We start from the raw sequence: 27,909 nt of genomic DNA, 5'->3' as shown, positions 1-27,909 counted from the left end.
GATTAGTTGTAAATGTATATTACAAAACTAGGGCAACCACTAAAAAAAGTTTAAAAAAAGTATAATCAATTACTAAGAAAGGAGAGAAAAATGGAACCATATAAAATGTTCAATTAAAACCACAAAAGTCAGAATAAGTGGGAAGACAGAAAATCAAAACAAACAACAAGGGAACAAAAAGAAAACATGAACAAATGTAGTAGATATGAATCCATCTATATTAATAATCACTTTTATTTTTTTTTTTTATTTTTTTTTGGGGGGGGACAGAGAGAGACAGAGCATGAACGGGGGAGGGGCAGAGAGAGAGGGAGACACAGAATCGGAAACAGGCTCCAGGCTCGGAGCCATCAGCCCAGAGCCTGACGCGGGTCTCGAACTCACGGACCGCGAGATCGTGACCTGGCTAAAGTCGGACGCTTAACCGACTGCGCCACCCTGGAGCCCAATTAATAATCACTTTTAATGTCAATAGTCTAAGTATACCAATTAAAACACAAACATTACCAGAGCTGATCAAAAAAACACGACCCAACTACATGTTGTATACAAGAAATCTACTATAAAGACATACAGATTAATTAAGCACATAAAAAATAATAATAAATAAAATAAAAAGCACATGAAGAAATGCTCTACAACATTTGCCATTAAGGAAATGTAAATTCAAACAATGAGATACTACCACACTCCTATTAAAATGGCCAGAATGCCGGGGCACCTGGGTGGCGCAGTCGGTTAAGCGTCCGACTTCAGCCAGGTCACCATCTCGCGGTCCGTGAGTTCGAGCCCCGCGTCAGGCTCTGGGCTGATGGCTCCGAGCCTGGAGCCTGTTTCCGATTCTGTGTCTCCCTCTCTCTCTGCCCCTCCCCCGTTCATGCTCTGTCTCTCTCTGTCCCAAAAGTAAATAAAAAAGTTGAAAAAAAAATTTTTTTTTAAATAAATAAATAAAATGGCCAGAATGCAGAACTCTGGCAACACTAAGTGCTGGCAAGGATGTGGAGCAACAGAAACTCTCATTCACTGCTGGTGGGAAAACAAACTGGTACAGCCACTTTGGATAACAGTTTGGCAGTTTCTTACAAAGTCAAACATACTCTTAACATATGATATAGCAATCATACCCCTTGGTAATTTACCCAAAGGGGTTGAAAACATAAATACACAAAACCTGCACATGAATGTTTATAGCAGCTTTACTGGTATTTGCCAAAACTTGGAAGCAACCAAAATGTCCTGCAGCAGGGCAAAAGACAGTTGTATATCCAGATGATGGAATATTATTCAGCACTAAAAAGAAATGACCTATCAAGTCATGTAAAGACATAGATGAGGCTTAAAGGCATATTAATAAAAAAAAGAAGCCAATCTGAAAAGCTGACATACTGTATGATTTTAACTATATGACACTCTGCAAAAGGTAAAACTACAGAGACAGTTAAAAAGATCAGTAGTCACCAGGGGTTGGAGGAAGGGTGAAATGAAGGCCAAGTACAGAGGATTTTTAGAACAGTGAAATTACTTTGTAAGATACTATAATGGTCAATATGCGTCAATGTAAAAGCTGGTGAACATGAATAAGGGTTATAGTCTAGATGACAATATTGTCAATTTCCTGGTTTTTTATTATACTACAGTTACATAAGATGCTATCCTGCGGAGAAACCGATTAAGTTTTCATGTGTCTCTCTGTATTATTTGTGTAATATTCCATGACTCTATAATCATGTCAAAGTTAAAAGTAAAAGAAAGATAATAATAAAACAGAGTACATAGTGACAAATATAATAAAAAGCCAAATATATTAGTTGTGTAAGTAAATGTATATGGACTGAACTTACATTTTCAAATAAAATGATTTTTTCAGATTGGAACTCCAAATATAGCCCAAATTTATGTGGCATATGAGACAGACATATAAAGTGTTTCAAGAAGATAAAGACATACTAGGCAAATGCAAGCAAAAAAAAAAAAGGTAACTAAAAATTTGGAAGTCAAGCCAAAATACATTAAATGAAATAAAGAGCATACTTTTTGTTGTTGTTGTTGCTGACTTTTTTAATTCAATTTTAATTTTTTTTAATTTACATCCGAATTAGTTAGCATATAATGCAACAATGATTTCAGGAGTAGATTCCTTAATGCCCCTTACCCATTTAGCCCATCCCCCCTCCCACAACCCCTCCAGTAACCCTCAGTTTGTTCTCCATATTTAAGAGTCTCTTCTGTTTTGTCCCCCTCCCTGTTTTTATATTATTTTTGCTTCCCTTCCCTTATGTTCATCTGTTCTGTGTCTTAAAGTCCTCATATGGGGGCGCCTGGGTGGCACAGTCGGTTAAGCGTCCGACTTCAGCCAGGTCACGATCTCGCGGTCCGTGAGTTCGAGCCCCGCGTCAGGCTCTGGGCTGATGGCTCAGAGCTTGGAGCCTGTTTCCGATTCTGTGTCTCCCTCTCTCTCTGCCCCTCCCCCGTTCATGCTCTGTCTTTCTCTGTCCCAAAAATAAATAAACGTTGAAAAAAAAAAATTAAAAAAAAAAAATAAAGTCCTCATATGAATGAAGTCATATGATTTTTGTCTTTCTCTGACTGACTAATTTCACTTAGCATAATACCCTCCAGTTCCATCCACATAGTTGCAAATGGCAAGATTTCATTCTTTTTGATTGCCGAGTAATACTCCATTGTATATATATACCACACCTTCTGTATCCATTCATCCATCGAAGGACCATCTGGGCTCTTTCCATACTTTGGCTATTGTGGATAGTGCTACTATAAACATGGGGGTGCATGTGTCCCTTTGAAACAGCACACCTGTATCCCATGGATAAATGCCTAGAAGTGCAATTGCTGGGTCATAGGGTAGTTCTATTGTTAGTTTTTTGAGGAACCTCCATACTGTTTTCCAGAGTGGCTGCACCAGCTTGCATTCCCCAAAGAGCATACATTTTAATGCTAGAAATTGCACCTGGAATTAAAGATACAACCTAAAACCATATTCTATAGCATAGATCTGATAGCTATCTACCAACCTTTGAACTCCCAATAAAAGAATGCACTTTTTTCAAATGTTCAAAACATAGTTATAAAAATTGAGCATAAATTAAGCCACAATATAAACCTTATAAAGTTTCATACAGAGAAAATACTCTGAACATTCTCAGATAAGAATGCAATAAAACTAGAAATTAATAACAAAGGGACCATTTAATCTTCTTTAATAGAAAATTCTCAAAAGCCAGAAAATTCATCACTAAACTATTCTAGAGCAGTAAAAAAGAGGAAAACTTCTGTAATATTTATGAAGTAAATGACACTCAATCCTAATAAAGAATACACACACACACACACACACACACACACACACACACAACAATTAGCCAATCCACAAACTGTGATTATCACGATCAACTCAGGTTCACTCCAGCAAAGGACTGTGGAATGTCAAGAAATCTAATTCCCCCAAATTAACAGGTTTATTGAAAAGATCTGATGATTGCCACTTTAATCACATATTCAAACTTGGAACTACTTGGAATTATGGACCTGAAGGCCTCTGCATCATCTATGAAGTATATTCTTACCAAGAATGTTTAATCTAAATGCTATCAAGTCTTTAGACTAAACTTCAGTTTACAGGAAATACATGAATTAAATGAAACAATTAAACAATTCCATGAGGAAAAAATTCAGACAAAACCAGAAAAGTTTTACACCCAAGACAACTGTCACATCAATAAGTCAATGTCATGGGGAGAGGGAAGGAGTGGGGAGATTTAGCTAGATTAAAAGAAAATAAAGAAACAAAACTATATACATAATCTCCACTAGAGTCTATTTCAAAAAAACAGTAATAAAAGCATTTTAGGATACTACGGACTAGCTGGTATTAGGGAGTGACTGTTGATTTTCTTACTTTGATAATAGTGTTGTAATTACACAGGAAAATACCCCTATTTGAATGCTCAAGTATTAAGGAGTAAAGTGTCATGATGTTTACAATGATTCACACACATACACACACACAACCACACATACATATAATCACTTACAACTAAGTAAAAATAGCAAAATGTTAACAACTGTTGACTCTAGGTGGGTACACAAGTATTCAATTTCAACATTTTCTGTTGAAAAGTAGGCAAATAACTTCTAAAATGTTCTTAATACTTAAGTGCTAAAAATAAATAAATAAGAGCAAACTTGGTTTAAAGCATCTTTGAAGTTTCGTGTATGATTTAAAATCATATTTCTAAAACCAGTATTCACATTTTTAAATAAATCAAGTAGTTGCAGTAAGTGACAGAGCCAGTTGCCTAAACCAGATAGTACAGCTCCAGAATCCACACTCTTAATACTCAGTACTATTCTGTACTATACTCTCAGGTGTGATAACCTATGTTTCTAGTGATTCTGACTTGATTATGCTGGGGCAACAATATCCACCAGTCCTTTGATTTTGGTCATTTTAATAATCCAAAAGTATTCTGACACAAGCAAAGAACCAAATGTTTAGACACCATTATGTTACACAAGAAAGCATTAAAAATGGCCTCAGGTGGTTTAAGTAAATATTTAATTAACTGATAAGATCTATCTATACTCTTAACGTGAGATGAGTGACTCTAGCGAACATCTTCATAAACTGGATGATGACCTTACCTTGATTAATACATGACCCCACTGTGACTCTCTGGAAAAAAGATGGAATCAAAGCAATTCTCAGCAATGAAAATCATTATTCATGAGACAGTAAAATTCCTTTATGCAAAAGTTTTACCTTCAGCTGTTTACCTGACTGAATAATTTACATAACAGCTTATAGCATTTTAAAGAAATCTTATGTCACTTGAAACACCTTCAGGCTTATATAAATGAACATATTTTTTTCAATGAGAGGATACCTTAAAAATAAGGATATCTGACTTTAACAGATATCACTCAATGAGTTGAAGCAAATTACAGATGTAGATGATAAAAGAAAACTGTTAATTTTCTCAAGTGTGATAATGGTATTGTCATTATGGAAAAGACCTTCAATTAGATTTGTGTATGTCATGTTTTATTTAGAGATAACTCTCTAATTTTTTAGTAAACAAAGACCAGTGGGTATTATTATTCTATAAAGTCAATCTTTATATTTTAATGAACTTAATAAACATAAATAACAATATCAATACAAAATTAAATTTTCCATCAAGTATCTGTAAGACTAAAAATATATGTGGAAATATTTCTCACCCCTGGACTGTAAGAAATAGTAAGTCAAAAAAATTTTAGTTGGGGTAGAGGACAGTAAACTAGTTCTATGAAATATGTAGATATATGAAAATTTACCTGCTTTTTCTTTCAATTAGAATGGCCACATAAGATGCTGGCAAAGCGGCACCAAAGCCAGGACTCCAAGAGTAGAATTTTCCAAGTATCCTCCTGAAATTCAAATTTGGAATTTTTGTATGAAATTTTTATTTGGTTATTTCAGTTATTACGAACAGAAGTTCCCCTTCTTCACTCCACACTCTACCTAAATGTCTCACAGCACCTCAAATTCAACATGTCCATAACCAAACTAACTCATTAGCTCTCTCCCCTATCGCCATGAACTTGCTCTCTCTCCTCTATTTTCCTAGGTTAATAGGATCAACGACGACCTACCCACTTACGTGTGACACTTTGAAACAGCCTTAGTTCTCCCTTTTCCTTTTCCCCACACATTAAATCATTCCCTTAAGTTTTTCCATATGCAATCGAACTCTCAAATTCTCCAATCTGCTACCCCTGCCTTAGTTAAGTCTCTTACCATCTCCAAATCTGGTTACTACAACAGCAAACTAATAAGTATCTCTCCTTCCAATAATTTAGTCACATTCATTCAGACATTCCCTAGATCCAACATTACTATGCAAACCCTCTATGTTCTCAGTTTCCTTATCAAATGGGAACAATAATATTACCTATCTCATACAGTTGTCATGAGGACTACATGAGCTATTTCCTAGCACCATGCACAGCACATGGAAAGTGCTAAGGAAATGTTACCTGTTATAATTATTATTACTACCCCTATTTTTTAACGCATGATAAATATTTAACAAATGTCACCCCTTCTTTGCTTCTACAATCCTTGATAACTTTTTCTTACGGTACTTACTAAAGTAATGTATATTTTTTTAGTTTTATTTAGATATATATGTATATCATTTTTCACTTACTAGAATATGTCCCTTGAAAGTAAAAATCTACATGGTGTTCACATGCTATAAAATGGCCACTAGCTGCTTGGGTTTTTAAAGAGATCAAAAAAAAAAAAGATATTTGGAAATGTTAGGAAGATTTTTTTCCTTTCAAAGACACTATGTTCCTAAGAAAGGGAGAAGCAGCACATAAAACTTGCAAAAAAATCATCTGAACAAAGTTGGTCCATGGATAAAAAACACATTATAAGAAAAAATGTAAATACACACACATAAAGGTTAAGGATCACCAATGAAATGATATTTTTAACTGACGCTTAGCTTTAAAAGAATTAGAAAACCTACAGAGCATATGAAATATGGGTATTTCTAAAATGAACATCAGCAACTTCCTGTTCGAGAAAACTAGAAGTGATTCTTCCTCCAATATAAAATCCACAAAGGCCATAGGAAGTTACTGAATGTAAAAATCAAGAAAAATAACTCAATGAGTCAGTTAAAGGAGGAACATAGATGTAACTATAAGCATTTTAAGTATAAGTATTATAGGTATTTGCATTTCCACAAATTAACCAGTTTCACAGAACATAAAGAAATATGCTACAACAGCAATTTATGATTATTGTAATATTTTAAGCCTAATTATTTTATAACTTTATTTTTAGCGTGTGAACAAGTATTAGAAAGTTTCCAGAGTACATATGATAGTTTCTTACACACACTTTCAAGTCAATTTAAAGGCATAATTTCCTCAGTAGTATAAACCTTATCAATTATTTTCTGCATAACTGTAAGTTTATAAATATTAATGTTCTGACGGGAAAAAATCTGTAAAGGATATTTGAAAATTATCTTTTTAATTGCAGTTAATGTATACCTACAGAACTACTCTGGGCAACAGTAATATGAAAATGATGTAAAGTTAGTATTTTAACTTCACAGATTTAAGAAAAACACTAGTTGGGATTTTCAACAATCAGTGGGAAAAAAGATAAGAAGTAAATATCTAATAAACATGTTAAGGCATGCCACAGCACTAAAAACTGAATTCTAACTGATCTATGTCATAGGAAGCCTGTGACATAGATAATTATAAGACTTAATGAGAAGTTTCATCAATAGGATATGCCAGAAGTTAACTCACTGTTTTACCTATAAACACGAGCATTTTATAGTCTTTTTGAAGTCTAGTCACTGTATGTGGACCTCACCTACACCATGCACAGTTGCTTTGAATTCTTGATCCATGAAATTGGAAAGTTAAAATATCCTAATCAACAACTTGGTAAATATAGTAGGCCCCAGAAAGCTCATGATACACCAAAGCACTTTTGCTATATAATCATAGCAATAATTTGAAGCCTGTATTAATCTTTAAGCCAAGAGGCCCACAACTCCTATTTAACAACCTTTCTTTGAGATACATAAATGCCATTTGATAGAGAAAAAAAATATTAAAGCAGTGACCTGCACAACATTCACATAAACATCTGTTTGTTTCACAGTTCCAACAAAAGAATCTGTTTTAACCTCCAGTGGTGATTATGAGTACCAACCTTAAAATGCAAAAGAAAGCCATATACAAGGCCCCATTAGCAGTCAGAAATGAAGCAGATTGTAGGATCTCAGGGAGTAGTTTGTGTAAATAATAGTCTAATTTTCGTTTCCGGAGAATTGCTGCAATCTGGAAAGAGAAAGGCTTTTTTGTTTAATCCAACCAATTTTTCCCACCTAACTTAGCTCTTATGTGAAAGCTACTGAATAACGGCATATATTCTAAAATTAAAGTTAAAACTCTGGTATTTTACTGACTCCTCTACAAAAATACAATTTCTGGGACAGAAAAGAAGACACTTTAATCTATTGAAGGTATAATGGGTAAAATACATACCAAGAAATTACATCATGGGTCATAAAGAATAACTACCAAATGTTGTATTTATAATGCCTTAAAAACAGTGTTAAACTGAATAATGGAATGCATTTTTTAAATGGCAAAAATAAAGCACAATTCAAATAGAAACTGAATGTCAAAAACAAAACTATTTACAGATATTATCAGCCTGGATATTAGAGAACCTCAGTGATAGAAACCAAAGAAATTCATTCAGCTATTCAAATAGGACTACTGTGTGACAAAACCATGCTATGAACACAAAAAACAAAAAGTAAAATTAATAATTTCTGGCCCACTGGAGCCCGTTAAAGAAAAAAAAAAAGCCCTGAAGAACAAAACAAACATTGAGAATCTAGTCTACTACAAGTTAGTACCACAATATTGGAACAAGTTCCTGTACCAAGGATTGCAGAAGTTTGTCACAAAAATATTTCATAAAGAATATCATGTTATGAGTCTTCATGACTTATCTTTTAAATTTAAATTTAGATTGAAAACATATTTTAGTGTTTTTTGTATGTGACCTCAGAATTTAAAAAATTTTTCAAGATTAAAACAAACAAAATAAGCTCTGAACTAATTTAGTAAGGATATTTAAAACTCAAGACATGAGATCTAAGTATTTATCAAGTACATACACAACATAAACAGAATATGAATTGCAATATGGTATGATAAGATACAGTTAGAGATCCTGAAGAATCATTAAGTGTTAGTAATACTATACGAAGTGCCTTGGGAGTTTATCAAAGAGTGAGTTTAACATAGGAGTGTGCAGCAGTTTCATTGAGAAAGGGATATGAGCTATTTAGAAAAACAGCAGAATTTTTACAAGCCACAGGGAAAAAATATTTTTCCATCACAATGAAACAACGTATCAAAAGAGGAAAAGTTAAAACAGCATAATTAGGGAATGAGGAAGGGATTGTAAGGAAGGGCAACACTGACTTGAAAGAAGACTAGAGAACTGTATTCACTCCCCACCATCCCGGACATAACGCTTTTCCTAAGGTCAGTGATCAATAAATCCAACGGACTTGTCTCAGTGCTCTTCTTACTCCACCCCTTTGAAGACCCTGAAACTCACCATCTCCTGTTGCATTCAGTTAAATAACTTGTTAATAAGAACTATGCCATACACAGCAAAAACGATGACTAAGATCGAATCCCTGCCTTCTAGGCGTGTAAAATCTTGATAGGGAAATAGACACATAAACTAGAATATGGCAAATGCTAGACTAGAGGAAGAAGAAACTGCTATAGAAATACACATTAGGAAATGACTAAAAGGAAATGGGACTGGGAAGGTGATGATGTCTAGAAGATATCACTGAACTTTCTAAGACAGATCTTAACAAATAGGTAGAATTTTGATAAAAGAAGTTGCTATAGTTTCCATGACAATGAATTCTTTTCATCCTCTCATTATATCTCTAAATGTTTTTTTCCTTCATTAGCATTTCTTCAGATCACTACTCATTCTACATATGCTCTCTTTCCAATGGCATCATCTATCATCTCAAAGTAGGAATTCCTATCATAACTCCAACCTCTTCCCTAAATTCTTAATACATCCTTCAAATATCTATTGGACATATCAATAAATATGTAACACAGGCATCAAAAAACTCAACACATCCAAAGCAGAACTCACTATATTTCACACAAAAAAAATGGTTTAACCTCTGAGTTTCCCACCTTATCTCAACCACCCAATTACTTACGAACAAAATCTGTCTGTCACAATTACTCCCTGATCCTCAAGTATCTCATTGGTTCTAATGGTCTCCCAGTATCTTCAGGTTTGAAAATGTAATGTCTCTTTCATTTTACACTTAACAATGGGCAGATTCTGGCACTATGTTATATATTCAAATAGTTACAGAAAAAAATCTTCTCTGTTCCTGGAAAGGAAGAAACAAAACTATCCCTGTCTGTAGATAATCTGATTGTCTACACAATATCCCAAGCAACATATAAAATCAAACAAAAAAACAAACTAAACCCAATCTCCTAGAATAAGGCAGTTCAGCAAGGGCACAGGATACAGATAAACCTAAAAAAAATCATTTGTATTTCTATATAAAAGCAATCAACACATGGATGCAAAAATTAAAAATACAGCAGCATTAATAAATCCTCAAAAAAAAATACGTAGGGAAAAATCTACCTGTATAGGACGTATACACTGCAAACTACACAATGCTGATGAAAGAAAGCAAAGGTGTAAATAAATGCTTGTGGACCAGAAGACTCAGCATGTCAATTCTCCCCAAAGTGACACAATTTCTATCACAATCTCAGAAAGATTTTTGCAGACAGGTATAGACAAGATTATCCTGAAATAGATACAAAAAGCGAAGAGATTATAAGAGCTAAAACAACTTTGAAAAAGAGAATCAAGTGAGAAGAATCAGTCCACTCAATTTTAAGATTTACTATGTTGATAATCAGGCTTTATGATATTGGCAGAGAAATAAACAAATAGGTTAATGAAATAGAACAGAGAACCAAACCATAAGAGACACTTAAAAACTGAGAATAAACTGAGGGTTGATAGTGGGTGGAGGGGAGGGGAACGTGGGTGTTGGGCATTGAGGAGGGCACCTATTGGGATGAGCACTGGGTGTTGTATGGAAACCAATTTGACAATAAATTTCATATTAAAAAAATAAATAAATAAATAAATAAATAAATATTAAAAAAGCAAAAACAAACAAACAAAAAAGAAATAGAACCATGCAAATACTTCCAACTAAAAGACAGCCTTTTCAACAAATGGTGCTAGAGTAAGTGGATAGCCACAGACCCAGAAAATTTTAAGTAAAAGTTAAAAAATAACCTTAACCAAAGTCTCACACTTCACACAAAATTTAATTCAAAATGGATCACTGACATAAATATAAAAAAACTACAACATTTTAGGGGGAAAAAATCAGACAAAATCTTAGGGATTTAAGGCTAGGCAAAGAGTTCTTAGACATGAGACCAAAAACACAATTCATAAAAGGATAAACTGTAAGGGTGCCTGGGTGGTTCAGTTGGTTAAGCATCTGACTTTTAATCTCAGATCAGGTCTTAATCTCAGGGTCATGAGTTCAAGCCCTGTGTTGGGCTGCACACTGGGCATTAAGCCTACTTTTAAAAAAATTTTTTAAAGAAAAGGGAAAACTGTAAATTACACTTCAGAATTAAAACTTTTTCTCTTTAAAAAACTTCTTCAGAAGATAAAAAGACTAGATACAGACTGGAAGGAAATACTTGTAAACTACATATCCAGCAAAGGACGATATAGTATCTGGAATATATAAGGAAATCTCACAACTCAATGGTAAAAAATTAATATAATTAAAAAGTGGCCAAGATATGAATAGACATTTCACTGAAGATGTGCAAGTAGCAAATAAGCACACTAGCCATTAAGGAAATGCAAATTAAAACCCACAAATGAGCTATCACTATACAACCATCAGAACTGGCTGAAATTAAAAAATAAGGGAAACACCAATTTCTGGCAAGAAAGAGAAACTGGATCACTCGTGCATTTCTAGAGAGAATGTCAAATGGTAGAGTCATTCTAGAAAGCAGTTTGACAGTTTCTTGAAAAAATAAAGACACACAACTATCATATGACCAAGCAACTGTAGTCCAGGGTGTTTATCCTAAAGAAATGAAAACATATGTTAATACAAAATCTATGCACAAATGTTTACGGCAGCTTTTCCATAGAATAGTCAAAAACCAGAAACCACCCATATGTTTTTCAAGAGGTGAATGGTTTAAAAAATAGTGGAGTATCCTTTTCAGCAATGAAAAAGAATAAATGAATGATATATAAAACAATGTTGATGAATCTCCCGAGAAATATGCTGAGTAAAAAAGGTCAATCCCTAAACACTGCATAATGCATGATCTCATTTACATGACATTCTTGAAATGACAGAACCATAGACATGAAGAATAAAGTAATGGTGGCCAAGGGTTAGGAGGAGGTGGCATATGGGAGGAAAGTGGGTATTGTTATAAAAGGGCAACAGGACAGATCCTTTTGAAGATGGAAATCTTCTATATCTTGACTATATCAATAGCAGGGTTTGGGTTGTGATATTTATTTACTATCATTTTGTAAAATGATACCATCAGCAGACACCAGATAAAAAGTACAAGGAATCTCTCCACTATTTCTTACAACTGCCTAAGAATCTACAATCATCTCAAAATAAAAAGTTCAATTAAAAAAAAAGTAGGGGCACTTAGGTGGCTCAGTCAGTTAAGCATCCAACTCTTGATCTGGGCTCAGGTCATGATCTCACAATTCATGAGTTCAAGCTCCACATGGGGCTCTGCACTGACAGCATGGAGCCTGCTTAGAATTGTTTCTCCCTCACAAACTGAGGGTTGATGGGGGGGTGGGAGGGAGGGGAGGATGGGTGATGGGTATTGAGGAGGGCACCTTTTGGGATGAGCACTGGGTGTTGTATGGAAACCAATTTGACAATAAATTTCATATATTGAAAAAAGAAAGAAAGAAAGAAAGAAAGAAAGAAAGAAAGAAAGAAAGAAAGAAAGAAAGAAAGAAAGAAAGAAAGGTTTCTCTCTCTCTCTGCCCCTACCCCACTTGTGCTCTCTCGTTCCCTCTCAAAAAAATAAGTAAACTTAAAAAAAAAAAAGCAGTCATCCACATGGCCAATAGGAAATGAAACATGCTCATCACTATTACTCATCATTGCACAAAGAAATACCACTACATACAAACCAGAATGACTAAAATAAAAAGAACGGATAAAGCAAAGTACTGATGGGAATAAAAAAACTATCTGTAATTACAAATACCGCCAAAAACTAAATGCCCATTACCAGTAAAGTGGATATATTGTACATATTTGCAATATTGGTATACCAAACTGTATAGCCTATTGTAAGAAACAGGGGAAATCTTACACAAAACGTGAAAACAACCTAGGACCTTATCATCACTGTGCTCTAACCCAGAGATTCCAACCAGGGTTTACAAATGGCCAAAATACTGATCCTCTCAACAGTCTGGGTAGTCAGGCCTAGGGTAACAGAGCACAGCAATAAATATTTCAGTGTTCCCTAGTGTGCCACACAATTATTATCATTTTCTAGGTACACCATACATGCTACAGCATAAAAAAAAAAGGTTAGGAAACACTGATCTCACCAAATAACATAACAGCAATCGTACATACCATGTAGAAAGAGCACACGCACGTATCTATAAAATCATTATCCGAAATCATCAGACACCTTCAGAAACATATTTTTATAGCAAAAATGTTGCAATGTTCATAAGAATTGACCAAGAAATTCCACATTAATCTCTTATGAATTTTCCAAATATGCTTACAAAAATTTAGCTAAATACAGGTACATAATAGTACTACGATTAAAATATAAACTTATTTGTCATAGTGTTATAATCTTGTTTTAGAAGACCACTTCATGACCAGGGAAAAATAAATCAAAACATATAAATTGAAAATGCAAACTACAAAACAGTATTTTTTAATGAACATACAGAACAAATACGAGAATGTTATTCATTGTTATCTCTGATCATGGCAACATATTATTTTAATCTTCTTTTTGTTTTGGGGTATTTTCCAGAAATTCTACAATAAACACATGATACATGTGTAAAACTGGTAGGAGACAAACAAGTAGGAGAAAATGGGGATTATTACAGAAGAAAGAATCTGAATGAGAGACAGAAATAAATACCCTAATAGAGTACAAAATAATCATATGATAAGATTTTTAACTTTAGCTCTACAACTAACAATTGCTATGAAGGATCCTTGTTTAGATATAATTCTTTAGATTTCAGTTTCTTCAGTTATTAAAGAAATTGAATTAAATGACACAGGAGTGACACCCAGATAGCAAACCAGCAGATTCCAGCATTCATCCCCTACAGAAATGTCAATTTGAACAACTATCCATGCATGAAAATACCTTCACAAAAGCTAAGGATTCCAGGTGAGAGATTACAGCACTTCGATGGAACACAGAAATAATAAAACACACACTGAAAAGGGTAAGAAAGAGCATCTCATGTATGTTACCCAGCCTCCAAGTCCAGGCATCCCAGGGTGGAGACAGACACTCACCCCATGAAAGAAGAGTGAAATGAGCACCCAACCTCACCATTAGTGTGTGAGCCAGCCCACACAAACTAGGGACTCAAGCTCAAGGCCCATCCCAGCACCAGGCTAACTCCTAAGAAGCCAGGCTCCAGTCTTACTCTAGGCCTAACACCAAATTCCAAGCCATCAGGACTGCTCCCTTATGAGACCAAGCACATGGCCTACACCAGTGAACCTAGGCTCTAGGCCTACCCCTAAACACCAGCCCAGCCAGCCAGAAGACTTCAACAGCAAGCCCATGCACAGACTTCACCAAAAAACCTACCCAAAATCTCTGGCCAGTCTACAGGATGAAGGGCTTGCACTACAGGAGCCAGAATTTGGACACTGTAAATGATGCCTGACACCTGGGTGGCTCAGTTGGTTAAGCATCTGAGTTTGGCTCAGGTCATGATCTCATGGTTCTTGAGTTCAAGCCCCACATCAGGTTCCATGCTGACAGCTAAGTGCCTGGAGCCTACTTTGGATTTTGTGTCTCCCTCTCTCTCTGCCCCTCCCCTGCTCACATGCTATCTCTCTGTCTCTCTGTATCTCTCTCACTCTCTCTCTCTCTCAAAAATAAGTAAATATTTTTTTAAAAACGCATACATAGGGGCGCCTGGGTGGCTCAGTCGGTTGAGCATCCGTCTTCGGCTCAGGTCACGATGTCGCAGTCCGTGAGTTCGAGCCCCGCGTCGGGCTCTGGGCTGATGGCTCAGAGCCTGGAGCCTACTTCCGATTCTGCGTCTCCCTCTCTCTCTGCCCCTCCCCCGTTCAAGTTCTGTCTCTCTCTGTCTCAAAAATAAATAAATGTTAAAAAAAAAAATATTTTTTAAATAAAAAAAAAAATAAAAAACGCACACATACCAAAACAAAGCCACAAGGAATACAAATAAACAGAAAAACAAAGGAACAAAATAAAACACCAGTAACCAACCCTAGGAAAACAGAGACGTATGAATTGCCAAAGAATTCAAAATAATTATCTTAAAAAACCTCAGTAAACTACAACAGAACACAGACAACTAAATGAAATCAGAAACACAATACGTAACCAAAATGAGAAGTTTAACAAAGATGAAAACTACTTTAAAAAAAAAAAAAAAGGTGGGGCACCTGGGTGGCTCAGTCAATTGAGTGTCTGACTCTTGATTTTGACTCAGGTCATTATCCCAGGGTCATGGGATTGATCCCCACATCAGGCTCCATGGTGAGCATGGAGCCTGCTTAAGATTCTCTCTCTCTCCCTCTGCCCCCTCCCTTGCTTATGCTCTCTCTAAATATATGTATATATATATATATTTTTTTTAACTATAAATAGGATTTAAATGAAATCCTAAAAATTCCATTTAGAAAAGGAATAAAGTATAAAAGGAAAGAAAAAATTCTGGAGCTGAAGAAAACAATGACAAAACTAAAAAAAATTTCATAGACAGTTTCAACAACAGACTAGTTCAAGCTGAAGAAAGAATCACAGAGGTAATAAAATGGCAATAAATACATATCTTTCAATAATTACTTTGAAGGTAAACGGACTAAACACTCCAATCAAAAAACACAGAGTGACAGAATGGATAAAGAAATAAGACCCTTCTATATGCTGCTTCCAAGAGAATCATTTTAAGCCTACAGACACAGGCATAATGAAAGTGAAGGAATGGAAAAATATTTACCATGCAAATGGATGATAAAAGAAAGTGAGAGTAGCAACACTTGTGTCATACAAAATTCTTTTTAAAATAAAACAAAGACTATAACAAGAGACAAAGAAGGACACAATAATAAAGAGGACAATTCAATAAGAAAATACAATATTGTAAATATTTATGTACCCAACATGAAAGCACCCAAATACATAGAGCAGTTAATAACAAACATAAAGGACCTAATTGATAATAATACAATAGTTGCAGGGGACTTTAACATCCTTACATCAATAGATTATCTAAACAGAAAAACTACAAGGAAACAAGGGCTTTGAATGACACACTAGACCATACAGACTTAATAGATACATTCAAAACATCCCATCCTAAAACAGCAAAACACACATTTTTTTCATGTGCACATGGAATATTCTCCAGAACAGATCACATATTAGGCCACAAAATAGGCCTCAACACATTCAAAAATATCAAAATCATACCATGCATCTTTTCTGACCACAACTCTATGAAACTAGATATCAACCACAAGAAAAAATCTGCAAAGAACACAAACACATGGAGATTAAATAACATGCTGCTAAACAATGAATGAGTTAACCAGGAAATAAAAGAAAAAATTAAAAAGTACACAGAAATAAATGAAAATGAAAACACAATGGCTCAAAATCTGTGGAAGGCAGCAAAAGCAGTTCTACAAGGGAAGTTCAGAGCAATGAGGTCTATCTCAAAAAGCAAGAAAATATCAAATAAACTACCTAACCCTTCACTAAAGGAGCTAGAAAAAGAACAACCAGCAGAAGGAAGGAAATAATAAAGATTACAGCACACATAAATAATACACAAACTAAAAAAAAAAAACAATAGAATAGATCAGTGAAGCCAGAAGCTAGTTTTTTGAAAAAAAAAAAAATCAATAAAATTGCTAAACCTCTAGCCAGACTTATCAAGGAAAAAAGATCAAGGACTCAAATAAAATCACAAATGAGAGAGAAGAAATAGCAAACACCACCACAGAAATATAAACAACTTTAAGAGAGTACTGTGAAAAACCATATGCCAACAAATTGGACAACCTGGAATAAGTGGATACACTCCTAGAAACATATAAAATACCAAAACTGAAACAGGAGGAAATAGAAAATTTGAACAGATCAATAACCTGCAAAGAAATTGAATCAGAAATTAAAAACCTACAAAGTCCAAGACCAGATGGCTTCACAAGCAAATTCTACCAAACATTTAATGAAGAGTTGATAGCTATTATTTTCAAACTATTCCAAAAAAAATAGAAAAGGATGGAAAACTTCTAAATTCATCCTATGAGGCCAGCATTACCCTAATACAAAAACCAGACAGACACCACTAACAAAAGAACTGCAGGTCAATATCTCTGATGAACATAGATGCAAAAATCTTCAAAACACTAGCAAACCAAATCCAACAATACATAAAAAAAATCATTCACCACAATCAGGTGGGATTTATTCCTGGGTTTCAAGGGTGGCTCAATATTTGTAAATCAATCAATATGATACATCACATCAATAAGACAAAGGGTAAGAACCATGAAATCATTTCAACAGGTGCAGAAAAAGTATTTGGCAAAGTACAACATCCATTCATAATAAAAAACTATCAAAAAAGAAGGTTTAGAGAGAACATATCTCAACATAATAAATGCCATATAGGAAAAACTCACAGCTAACATCATCCACAATGGGGAATAACTGACAGCTTTTCCTCTATGGTCAGGAATAAGACAAGGATATCCACTCTCACCACTTTTATTTAATATAGTACTGGAAGTCCTAGCCACAGCAGACAGCAAAAAGAAATAAAAAACATCCAAATCTGTAAGGAAGAAGTAAAACTTTCACTATTTGCAGATGACATATACCATATATAGAAAACCTGAAAGAGTCCACCAAAAAACTGCTAGAACTGATAAACCAATTCAATAAAGTAGCAGGATATGGGGCGCCTGGATGGCTCAGTGGGTTAAGCATCTGACTTCAGTTCAGATCATGATTTCACAGTTCTTGAGTTCAAGCCCCACATCGGGTTCTGTGCTGATAGCTAAGAGCCTAGGGCCTGCTCCAGATTCTGTGTCTCCCTCTCTCTGCCCCTCCCTCACTCACACTCTTCTCCCTCTCTCTCTCAAAAATAAATCAACATTTTAAAAAAATGTTTTAATAAAAAAAAATAAAAAAGAAATCTGTGGCATTTCTATACACATATAATGAAACAAAGAAAAAGCAATTAAGAAATCAATCCCATTTATAAATGCACCAAATGCTCTAGGAAGAAACCTAACCAAACAGACAAAAGACCAATACTCCTAAAACTATTTAAAACAAGGAAGAAAGATGGGGTGCCTGGGTGGCTCAGTCGGTTAAGAGTCCAACTTCAGCTCAAGTCATGATCACACCATTCATGAGTTGGAGCCCACATTGGGCTCTGTGCTGACAGCTCAGAGCCTGGAGCCTACTTCAGATTCTGTGTCTACCTCTCTCTCTGCCCCTCCCCTGTGTGTGCGCTCTCTCTCTCTCTCTCTCTCTCAAAAATAAATAAACATTAAAAAAAATTAAAACAGGATGAAAGAAATTGAAGATGACACATAGAAATGGAAAGACATTCCATGCTCATGGATTGGAAAAACAAATATTAAATGACTATCAATCTACACATTTAATGCAATCACTATCAAAATACCAACAGTATTTTTCACAGAACTAGAACAAACAATCCTAAAGTTTGTATGGAACCACAAAAGACCCCGAATAGCCAAAATAATGTTGAAAAGAAGAAACAAAGCTGGAGGCATCACAATTCTGGACTTCAATTCCATTACAAAGCTGTAGTAATCAAAACAGTACATTACTGACACAAAAATAGAAACACAGATCAGTAAAAGAGAATAGAAAACCCAGAAATAAACCCACAATCATATGGTCAATGAATCTTCGACAAAGCAGGAAAGAATATCCAGTGGAAAAAAAAATCTCTTCAACAAATGGTATTCGGTAAACCGGACAGCAATGTGCAAAAGAATAAAACTGGACCACTTACTTACACCATACACAAAAATAAATTGGGATTAAAGACCTAAATATAGAGGCCCCAGGGTGGCTCAGTTGATTAAGTGTCCGACTCTTGATTTCAGATCAGGTCATAATCTCACAGTTTGTGAGATCAAGCCCTGCGTCAGGCTCCATACTGACAGTGTGTAGCCTGCTTGGGATTCTCACCCTATCTCTCTCTCTGCCCCTTCCCACTAGTGCCCTCTTTCAAAATAAATAAACTTAAAAAAAAAAAAAAAGACCTAAATGTAAGACCCAAAACCATAAAAATTCTAGTGAAGAGCAAAGGCAGTATCCTAACATCAGCCATAGCAACTTTTTTCTAGATACGTCTCCTGAAGCAAGGGAAATGAGCAAAAATAAACTATTGAGACTACATCAAAATAAAAAAACTCTGCACAGTGAATGAAACAGTCAACAAAACCAAAAGGCAACCTACTGAACGAGAGACGATATTTGCAGATGACATATCTGATAAAAGGTTAGTATCCAATATATATAGAGAGCTTATAAAACTCAACACCCAAAAACAAATAATTCATTTAAAAAATGGGCAGAAAACATGGACATTTCTCCAAAGAAGGCATACAGACGGCCAACAGACACATGAAAAGATGCTCATCGTCATTTATCATCAGGGCAATTCAAACCAAAACTACAATGTGGGGGCACCTGGGTAGCTCAGTCAGTTGAGCATCCAACTTCAGCTCAAGTCATGATCTCATGGTTCATGAGTTCAAGCCCTACATCAAGCTTGCTGCTGTCAGCGCAGAACCTACTTCAGATACTTTGTCCCCCACGCTCTGCCCCTCCCCCACTCAAGCACACTCTGTCTTCCCCAAAAATAAATAGCCATTAAAAAAAAAGAAAAGGGGGGGGGGGCGCCTGGGTGGCTCAGTCGGTTAAGCATCAGACTTCAGCTCAGGTCATGATCTCACAGTCCGTGAGTTCGAGCCCCGCGTCGGGCTCTGTGCTGACCGCTCAGAGTCGGGAGCCTGTTTCAGATTCTGTGTCTCCCTCTCTCTCTGACCCTCCCCCGTTCATGCTCTGTCTCCCTCTGTCTCAAAAATAAATAAACGTCAAAAAAAAAAAAAAAAAGCTACAATGTGATATCACCTAACACCTGTCAGAATAGCCAGAATCAACAACACAAGAAATATCAGTCATTGGCAAGGATATGAGGAAAAAGGAACCCTCTTGCACTGATGATGGAAATGCACTGGTGCAACCACTGTGTAAAATGGTATGGAGGTTCCCCAGAAAGTTAAAAATAGAACTACCCTATGATCCAGCAATTGCACTACTGGTATTTAATCAAAGAATACAAAAACACTAATTTGAGGGGATACATGCACCCCGATGTTTATAGAAGCATTATTTACAACAGCCAAGATATGGAAGCAGCCCAAGCATCTATCAATTGATGAATGGATAAAAAAGATGTGGAGGGAAATGAGTGGGGGACAGAATAGATGGGTGATAGGTATTAAAGAGGGTACTTGTTGTGACAAGCACTGGGTGCTATATGTAAGTATGAATCACTGAATTCTACTTCTGAAACCAATATTGTACTGTATGTTAACTAGTATTTAAATAAAAATTTGAAAAGAAAAAATTTATATATATAACTATATGAAAGGCGATATGTGAATTAGTTTGACTGTAGTAATTATTTCATTTGTATATACATCAAATCATGTTGAAAATTAATATGTATATCAAAACATCCTGTTGAAAGATAAAAATTAACCGTCAACACTAAAAACAAATGACACAAAGAGTTCTTTATTTCCCCACTTTTAAAACTGCATCTTTTTTTAAATAAATGGTACTGGAGGAACTTGGTATCTGTGTAGAACAAAACATTAACCTTGACCTCTGCCTCATACTACACACAAAACTTAATATGAGATGGATCATAGACGTAAATTGGAAAATTATAAACAGTAAAGTATCTAAAAGGAAATACAGGCAAATATCTTTATGAAAATTCCAAAGTCAAAAAACAGAGGCAGCATTAAGGATAGGCCATGGAGAAAAAAAGAAAAAAGGATAGTCCATAAAGGGCAAATATGGTAACCAACCTGACTAACACAATGGCTACAGACTGACGTGTGATGCAAAATTATAATTATGAGCCCCCAATTTAGGAGTTCCTCTTTATAAAAATATCATTATTAAACATCTATCAGACCTATATGCATTTAATCTTATTCATTTACATTCCCTTGTCTGTTTCCCCATTCAATTAGTGCAGCACATTTATCACAGAGATGGCAGACTACTATTTGAATTATAGCCTATGGCCATGGACTAGAACAAAGCTAACTGGCCCTCCTCAAAACAGCTAACCCCATGATCTTAGCCTTATTAGTACCAAAGTCCAATTCAGCAGTCTTTCTTGGCCCCAGAGTTTGATCACTAAATCTTCTAGAAGACTGTTTCTAGAGGGACTGACAAACCTAGTTCCTTTGGAAAATAAGAAGTGAGAATTCCTCACAATAAGAAAGAGTTGGTGGGTGCCTGGGTGACTCAGTCAGTTAAGCATCAGACTCTTGATCTCAGCTCAGGTCACGATATCACAGTTCGTGGATTCAGCCCTGCTTGCAATTCTGTCTCTCCCTCTCTCTGCCCCTCCCCTGCTCTGACTATTCTAAATGAGGACAAATAACACTTATCCATAGTGCATGTTACAAATAGAAATGTATGATTTATTATCTCCTATAGGAGTTTAGGCTGTCCATCCTGGAAAAAAAATACAAAAATATAGGGGAAACACAACTGAGATGTATAAATAACAAAACAGGATATTCATAAATTTGGTATATACATATACCAGTGTCCTAACCTCAGGGGAAGACTAAGGCTCGATGATGGCTCCAGAGGGAGAAATTACGTTCTCAGTCTACAAAAGTAAAAAATGAAAGACAATGGAAACACAACATTAATATACCACTAAATCAGCAAGTAAAAAGAACTAATCCTAATAGAAGAAAGTAGCATCCACTACTTGTGCAGCAAACTTTACTCTTTTCTTTCTTCCAACATGTCAGTACTTTTTAAATAAATGAGATGACAAATATACTCTGTAGAGTAACTGGCACATAGTAGACACTTAAAAATGTTAGTTTCCTTCACTCAGCACAATCACTCCCCGTCCCAACCCAAGTTCCTCTTTGTGTTGTGCAAGTTTTAAGTAATGTGCAGAGATTTCTGCCTGTGGTAATTAAGATGTTTGAAAAAATAAATGGCAATTAAGAACTCAGCTATACTTCATGGCCTCATCCTGCCTTCTCTTATAGCAGGATTTTCAGGAAGCCCTGTTGCTCAACTATAGATCCTAACAGTTAAAATCAGAAAGAGAGAAGACTGGTTCACTCTTGCTCTAACTAAAACCTATTGTGCTTATTTCTTATCTCACTTTCTTCAGTCACTGAGGAAGACATTTGGCAATGACAGGAACATTCCAACCACCAGACCAGAAAAGCACTGATAGCAACAGAATGTCTAGAAAACTACACACCCACACATCCCCTTCGCTGCTCATGGTCACTGCTGAACACATGCCAACCCTAACCCATGATCACGTGTTCTCTGCCTGCTCTCAAGGCCATATCCCCCCAGCCTCTCTCTACAAATCTCTAGGTGTGGGCAGAGAGGTCAGTTGTTAAGGTTTGAGCCTAACACCTTCTCCTGTCTACTGCCAGCACCCAAAATAATTTCTCCCTTTCTCTTTTCCAAACCCTCATCTCTTGAGTTACTGGCTTCTCCTGCCAAGAGTTTATCCCAGTTTGTTGCACAACAGTGTTGGCAAAACCTACCAGGAGCTGTGCTCTCCATCTGTCCAGCCCCTTCAGGATTCCCAGGATAGAGTAGTTCACCTGGGCAGCACAGCAGGGCTTCCCCATTCACTTCCTGGGGTAGCAATTGAAGTAGATTAGATCCATCAGTAACAGAATCAGTAGATATCAGGAGTATTCACTATAACCTAATTATTACATGGTCAGGAAAGAGCTACACTGTATTATTCAGGGAAGTTACCTGGTCCTTATGAGAATCAAAACTAAACCACATTTTTATAGCACCACCAGCTTCAAAATAAAAACAAAACTTCAAAGACCAGAACTAGAGTAGGATATTCATCTAGGGTCAAAAGACTGCCTACATCTTTCCTCTAACAAATTTCAAAATCTTTTATAAAAATAAGACCACAGGGTGCCTGGGTGGCTCAGACAGTTAAGCATCCGACATTGGCTCAGTTCATGATCTCATAGTTGGTGAGTTTGAGCCCCACTTCAGGTTATGCTGACTGCTCAGAGCCTGGAGCCTGCTTCGGATTCTGTTTCTGCCTCTCTCTCTCTGCCCCTCCCCACTTGTGCTCTGTCTCCCTCTCTCTCTCAAAAATAAACATTTAAATAAATAGATAGATAAATAAATAAAGAAATAAAGAAATAAGAAAGACTCATTTTGGGGCCCCTGGGTGGCTCAGTCAGTTAGTTAAGTGTCCAATTTCACCTCAGGTCATGATTTCATGGATCGTGAGTTTAAGCCCTGTGTTGGGCTCTGTGCTGACAGCTTAGAGCCTGGAGCCTACTTTGGATTCTGTGTCTCCCTCTCTCTCTGCCCCTCCCTTTGCTCTTGCTCTTTTTCTCAAAATAAATAAACCTTAAGAAAAATTAAAAAATAATAAGACCTCATTTTTAAAAATATTTAGCATAATAAAGGAGGTAGAATTACTTTACTGTAACAAATAAATTTATGCTGCATGTGCTGGCTAATTATGTGTCAATTTGACTGGACCACAGGATGCCCAGACATTTATTTGATCAAACATTATTCTGGGTGTGTCTGTGAGGGTGTTTCTAGTGAAGATTAACATTTTCAGTAGACTAAGTAAAGCAGATTGCCCTACCTAAGGTGGATGGGTCTCATCCAATGAATTGAAGACCTGACAAAAAAAAAACAGCTGAGTAAAGGAAATTCCCTTGCCTGCCTGCCTTCAAGCTGGGACATTAGTCTTTTCCCTGCTTTTAGACTCAGAATGAAACATCCCCTCCTCTTGGGTCTTATTAAGCCTGAGGGCTTTCAGACTGGAACTTATACCACTGGCTCTCCTGTGTCTCCAACTTCCAACTATAGATCTTGGGACTTCTCGGCCTCCGTAACTGTGTGAGCCAATTCCTTTTAATAAGTCTCTTTGTGTGTGTGGTGTGTTTGTGTGTGTGTGTGTGTGTGTGTGTGTGTGTACGTACACACATACATACCCCTTTTGGTTCTATATCTCTGGAAAACCCCAACAAATACACATTTAAATTGCTTCTAACATCTTCATTTTTTTTTCCAATATATTTTTTAAAGTTTATTTACTTAGAGAGAGAGAGAGTATGCAGAAGCAGGGAGGAGGCAGAGAGAGAGGGAGAGAATCCCAAGCAGGCTCCAGGTTGTCAGCGCAGAGTCCAACGTGGGGCTCAAACCCATGAACTGCAAGACCATGACCTGAGCTGAGATCAAAAATCGAACACTTAACTGACTCTGCCACCCCAGTGCTCCGCCCCCAACATCTTTGCTTTTAGGGTTAAAACTATAAACTACAGGGGCTCCTGGGTGGCTCAGTGGGTTGAGCATCTCTTGATTTCATCTCAGGTCATGATCCCTTGGTTATGGGATCCAGCCCTGCATCAGCTTCACATGGAGCCTGCTTGAGATTATCTCCCTCTCCTCTGCCCCTCCCTCGCTTCCTCTCTCTCTCTCTCTCTCTCTCTCAAAATAAACTTTAAAAAAAATTTAAATAAAGACAAACTTGAAAGTATACTTTAAATATAATACTGAGACAAAATATGATCAAGAACAAGGTTCAGATTGAGCCTTATGTAAATTATACCCATGTTCCAAATCAAGTAATATTAGTATTTTTGGTAATGTAGGGGTAGGGAGTCTTAAGAACACACACCTGTTCTCCACCTACTGAGAATATACACCTGTTACTTCCACCTAATACTGTAATCTTAAACCAAAACATTTTTCATACCCTGCCATCTTCTAGATACTTAAGCACAAATATCATGGACTCTAATATGAAATACCTTAATTAATGAAGAAAACTTCTAATAATACACTTCTTATTGAAGAACTTTATTCAGATGAAAAACAAAGTATGCCCATATATTCCAATCTCTCCAATAATATTGGGTATACTGAATTGAATCCTTAAAATAGAATTAAAGAGTTCAAGCCAGAAAAATAGGGACAACTTGAGCAAGAAATCACAGATATCAGGGGATCATGCAGACTGAAAAATACCAAACTGCTTCATCATTGGTTGATATACAAAATTCCATTAACAGAAAACAAAGCCATTCTCCAAAACTGCATTTGTACTGATATATTTGCTAAAACTCACTCATACTGAAGCCTAATAATTAGCAACTATGTGATAGATCTAACACCTCTTATTATTTTTAATGGGGATAACCCTAATCATCTACCTGAACCAGAAAAGAAACTTAACCACTAATTTAACTATGAGAAAAAAAAAAAAGAGCACAGAAGAAGAAAGCTTTAAAAAGATGCTTAACTTCCTAGATCCCATAATTTTGTCTTAAACATCCTTGATTTACCTTTAGATGAGTGAAGACAAACAGGTTAAAACAGCTTTTCTAACATTTGTAACAGACATTTGTAATCCTTTGTAACTGAAAACTCCTGACTACTTTGATTTAAAATATACATTTTATACGAAAGGAGGTTCAATTTCAGCAAGTCTAGTAATCAAGGTGTTATGTACGGTCTGAGATACCTTATAACTGCCTTTGGTTTCAAGTTTAAACAAGAGCCAAAGTCAAAAGGAAAGAAATCAAAATCCTGGCCAGGATATTGGATTTAAGAAATCATTAAATACTCTCTATAAAGTAATTGCTTCTTTTTCTCTCAATTTCCTCATGGTAAAATTTGGGTTTTGTGCCATAAGTGGTAAACCTAATATATACGTACTTAATATATATTCATATCTTCACTGTGTCTCTTCATTGGGAAAGCCCTCCCAAACCTACCATACCAGAATGGGTCCTTTTGTAACACCCTCTAGTAACCCCCTGTACCTCTTAACAGCACTTACCACAGTTTAAATAATTTTCTTGTCTATTCAAGTTTATCTTTCCCCTTAACTGTAATGTCCAAGTACATCTTGTTCCCCCACCACTGTATTTCTGACTCATTGTAGGCAATCTGTAATATGTGAAGAATGAAACGAAGGTAGGAGAGTGGGAGGAAATAAGTTTCAGTAAATACAGTTACATTAACACTCCATGGGCTCCAAATGGAACTATGAGCACACTCTGAAATTCACTCTGATCCTGATTAATGTGACAGTTTCTGAGACACAGGTCTGAAAAAAAATGGTCCCATGTCTACTTTCTTCAAGGTTTAGAAATCGCTAATGATAGGAACAGGCCTTCTTCCACCACTGCCAAAAGATACAAAGGTATCTCTGAGGCAACTCCCAAAATGGATTAATCGCAATCCACACTGCCAAGATAGAGCTAGAATCAATAAACCAGTGCAACCCGACACATGTAGTAAGTAAAAAGACTATACAAAATAAATGGTAGTAAGTTGAAAACACTGTAAATTCAGCATTCTGAATTTAAGAATTCAGAAACTGCTCAAATATATTTGAGCTAGCATTCTTGAGCTAGCTAGATACTTGATCTAGCATTCTTCCTTCCTTTCACACTTCTTTTCATATGTAAGTTCATTTTACTGAATATTTTCCAATGCAGCTAAAAGCTAAATTACTTAAAATCTTCTTTCATTCACTTCAATTATTGATTCTCCTCAGGTATAATCATGAGGAAAGAGAGTACCATATACAGTTTGTAATACCAACTGACAATACTAATTTAATTCACCAATAAATCAGGCTCATTAAGGAATACACTTTAACTATACTCTTAGTTTCCCAAGATGAAACAGACATATTAAACATGAAGGAAAACATTAAAAAATTCAAATGACAACACTCTTTAAGAGAAGATCAATTAATAGAAAAAAAAAAAAGCTAAGATTAATGATAAACCAACAGACAATTTTAAAGTTTGACCTTGTATTAACAGAGATTCAAACAAATCTTTAACATGATACTACGTTATGATGAAATAGTTTAAGGCCCCTAATCATCAAAAGCATCAACTAATATTATGCATTACTATGTGGCTAGTACAGTCTCAGGGATATAAACATTTTCACAACATCATACTATACACATATTGCAAGAAATTGTACCAATATGTTTTGAAAAAACTCTCCAAAACCTTTTTATTTAGCTTTTTGTTAAGCAGTCACTTCAATTAACTCCCCTTCCCTAATTATCACCTAACACAGTACCTGGTAGATAGTCAATTAACATTTGATGAACAGATTATAAACCTATCATCAAAGTCCTACCACATTTTTTTTATCACTATCACAGCTTACCAACATAGATTAATGGGATATAAGTCTGTGCTTCAGTCTTTTAATCCAGGTTGTCTTGTCATAGTCAATAAAAGAAATTACTTATATGTATATTGCTTATGCACAAATATAAGGCAAGATTTCTTCCTCTCAAAGTCAAAACTCATAAAAAGAGGAAGCCACCTTGTATTAGTTTACTCCTTAGAAATGTTCATTTTTTGACACTCTGTTGTCCAATTTAACATATTCCTCAGAAATCAAGAGCTCTCTATTCTAAATAATAAAACTCAGGTTCAAAAATATAAAATAAATCATGAAACTGTATCTTGGTGGAGGTAAATAAACAAAAGGGGGAAATGGTATGATATGTAATCATACAACAAACAACAGTGAGGTCACGTACGACTCTAGGCTATGGTAAAGCTTGCACATTAATCGAGTTGGAAAACCAATGGAGAGTTCTGAGCAGAA

The 27,909-nt window shown here is 35.8% G+C and overlaps 1 protein-coding gene across 2 annotated transcripts in view; it reads right to left on the bottom strand.

The window, feature by feature from the left end:
- TMEM135 (transmembrane protein 135) overlaps positions 1-27,909 on the bottom strand; it is a 252,596-nt gene that overhangs the window by 219,691 nt on the left and 4,996 nt on the right. For both annotated transcript variants that reach the window (XM_053203763.1, XM_015064047.3), the window contains exons 2-3: positions 7,751-7,878; positions 5,338-5,430 (exon numbers count right to left, since the gene is read on the bottom strand). In XM_053203763.1, the coding sequence (XP_053059738.1) occupies positions 5,338-5,430; positions 7,751-7,878 (221 nt within the window). The remainder of the gene's footprint in view (positions 1-5,337; positions 5,431-7,750; positions 7,879-27,909) is intronic.

This window comes from Acinonyx jubatus, chromosome D1, assembly GCF_027475565.1.
Source record: "Acinonyx jubatus isolate Ajub_Pintada_27869175 chromosome D1, VMU_Ajub_asm_v1.0, whole genome shotgun sequence".
NCBI lineage: Eukaryota > Metazoa > Chordata > Mammalia > Carnivora > Felidae > Acinonyx > Acinonyx jubatus.
The sequence above is the reverse complement of the archived record's forward strand: the minus strand, read 5'-3'. Positions and strand labels throughout refer to the sequence as shown.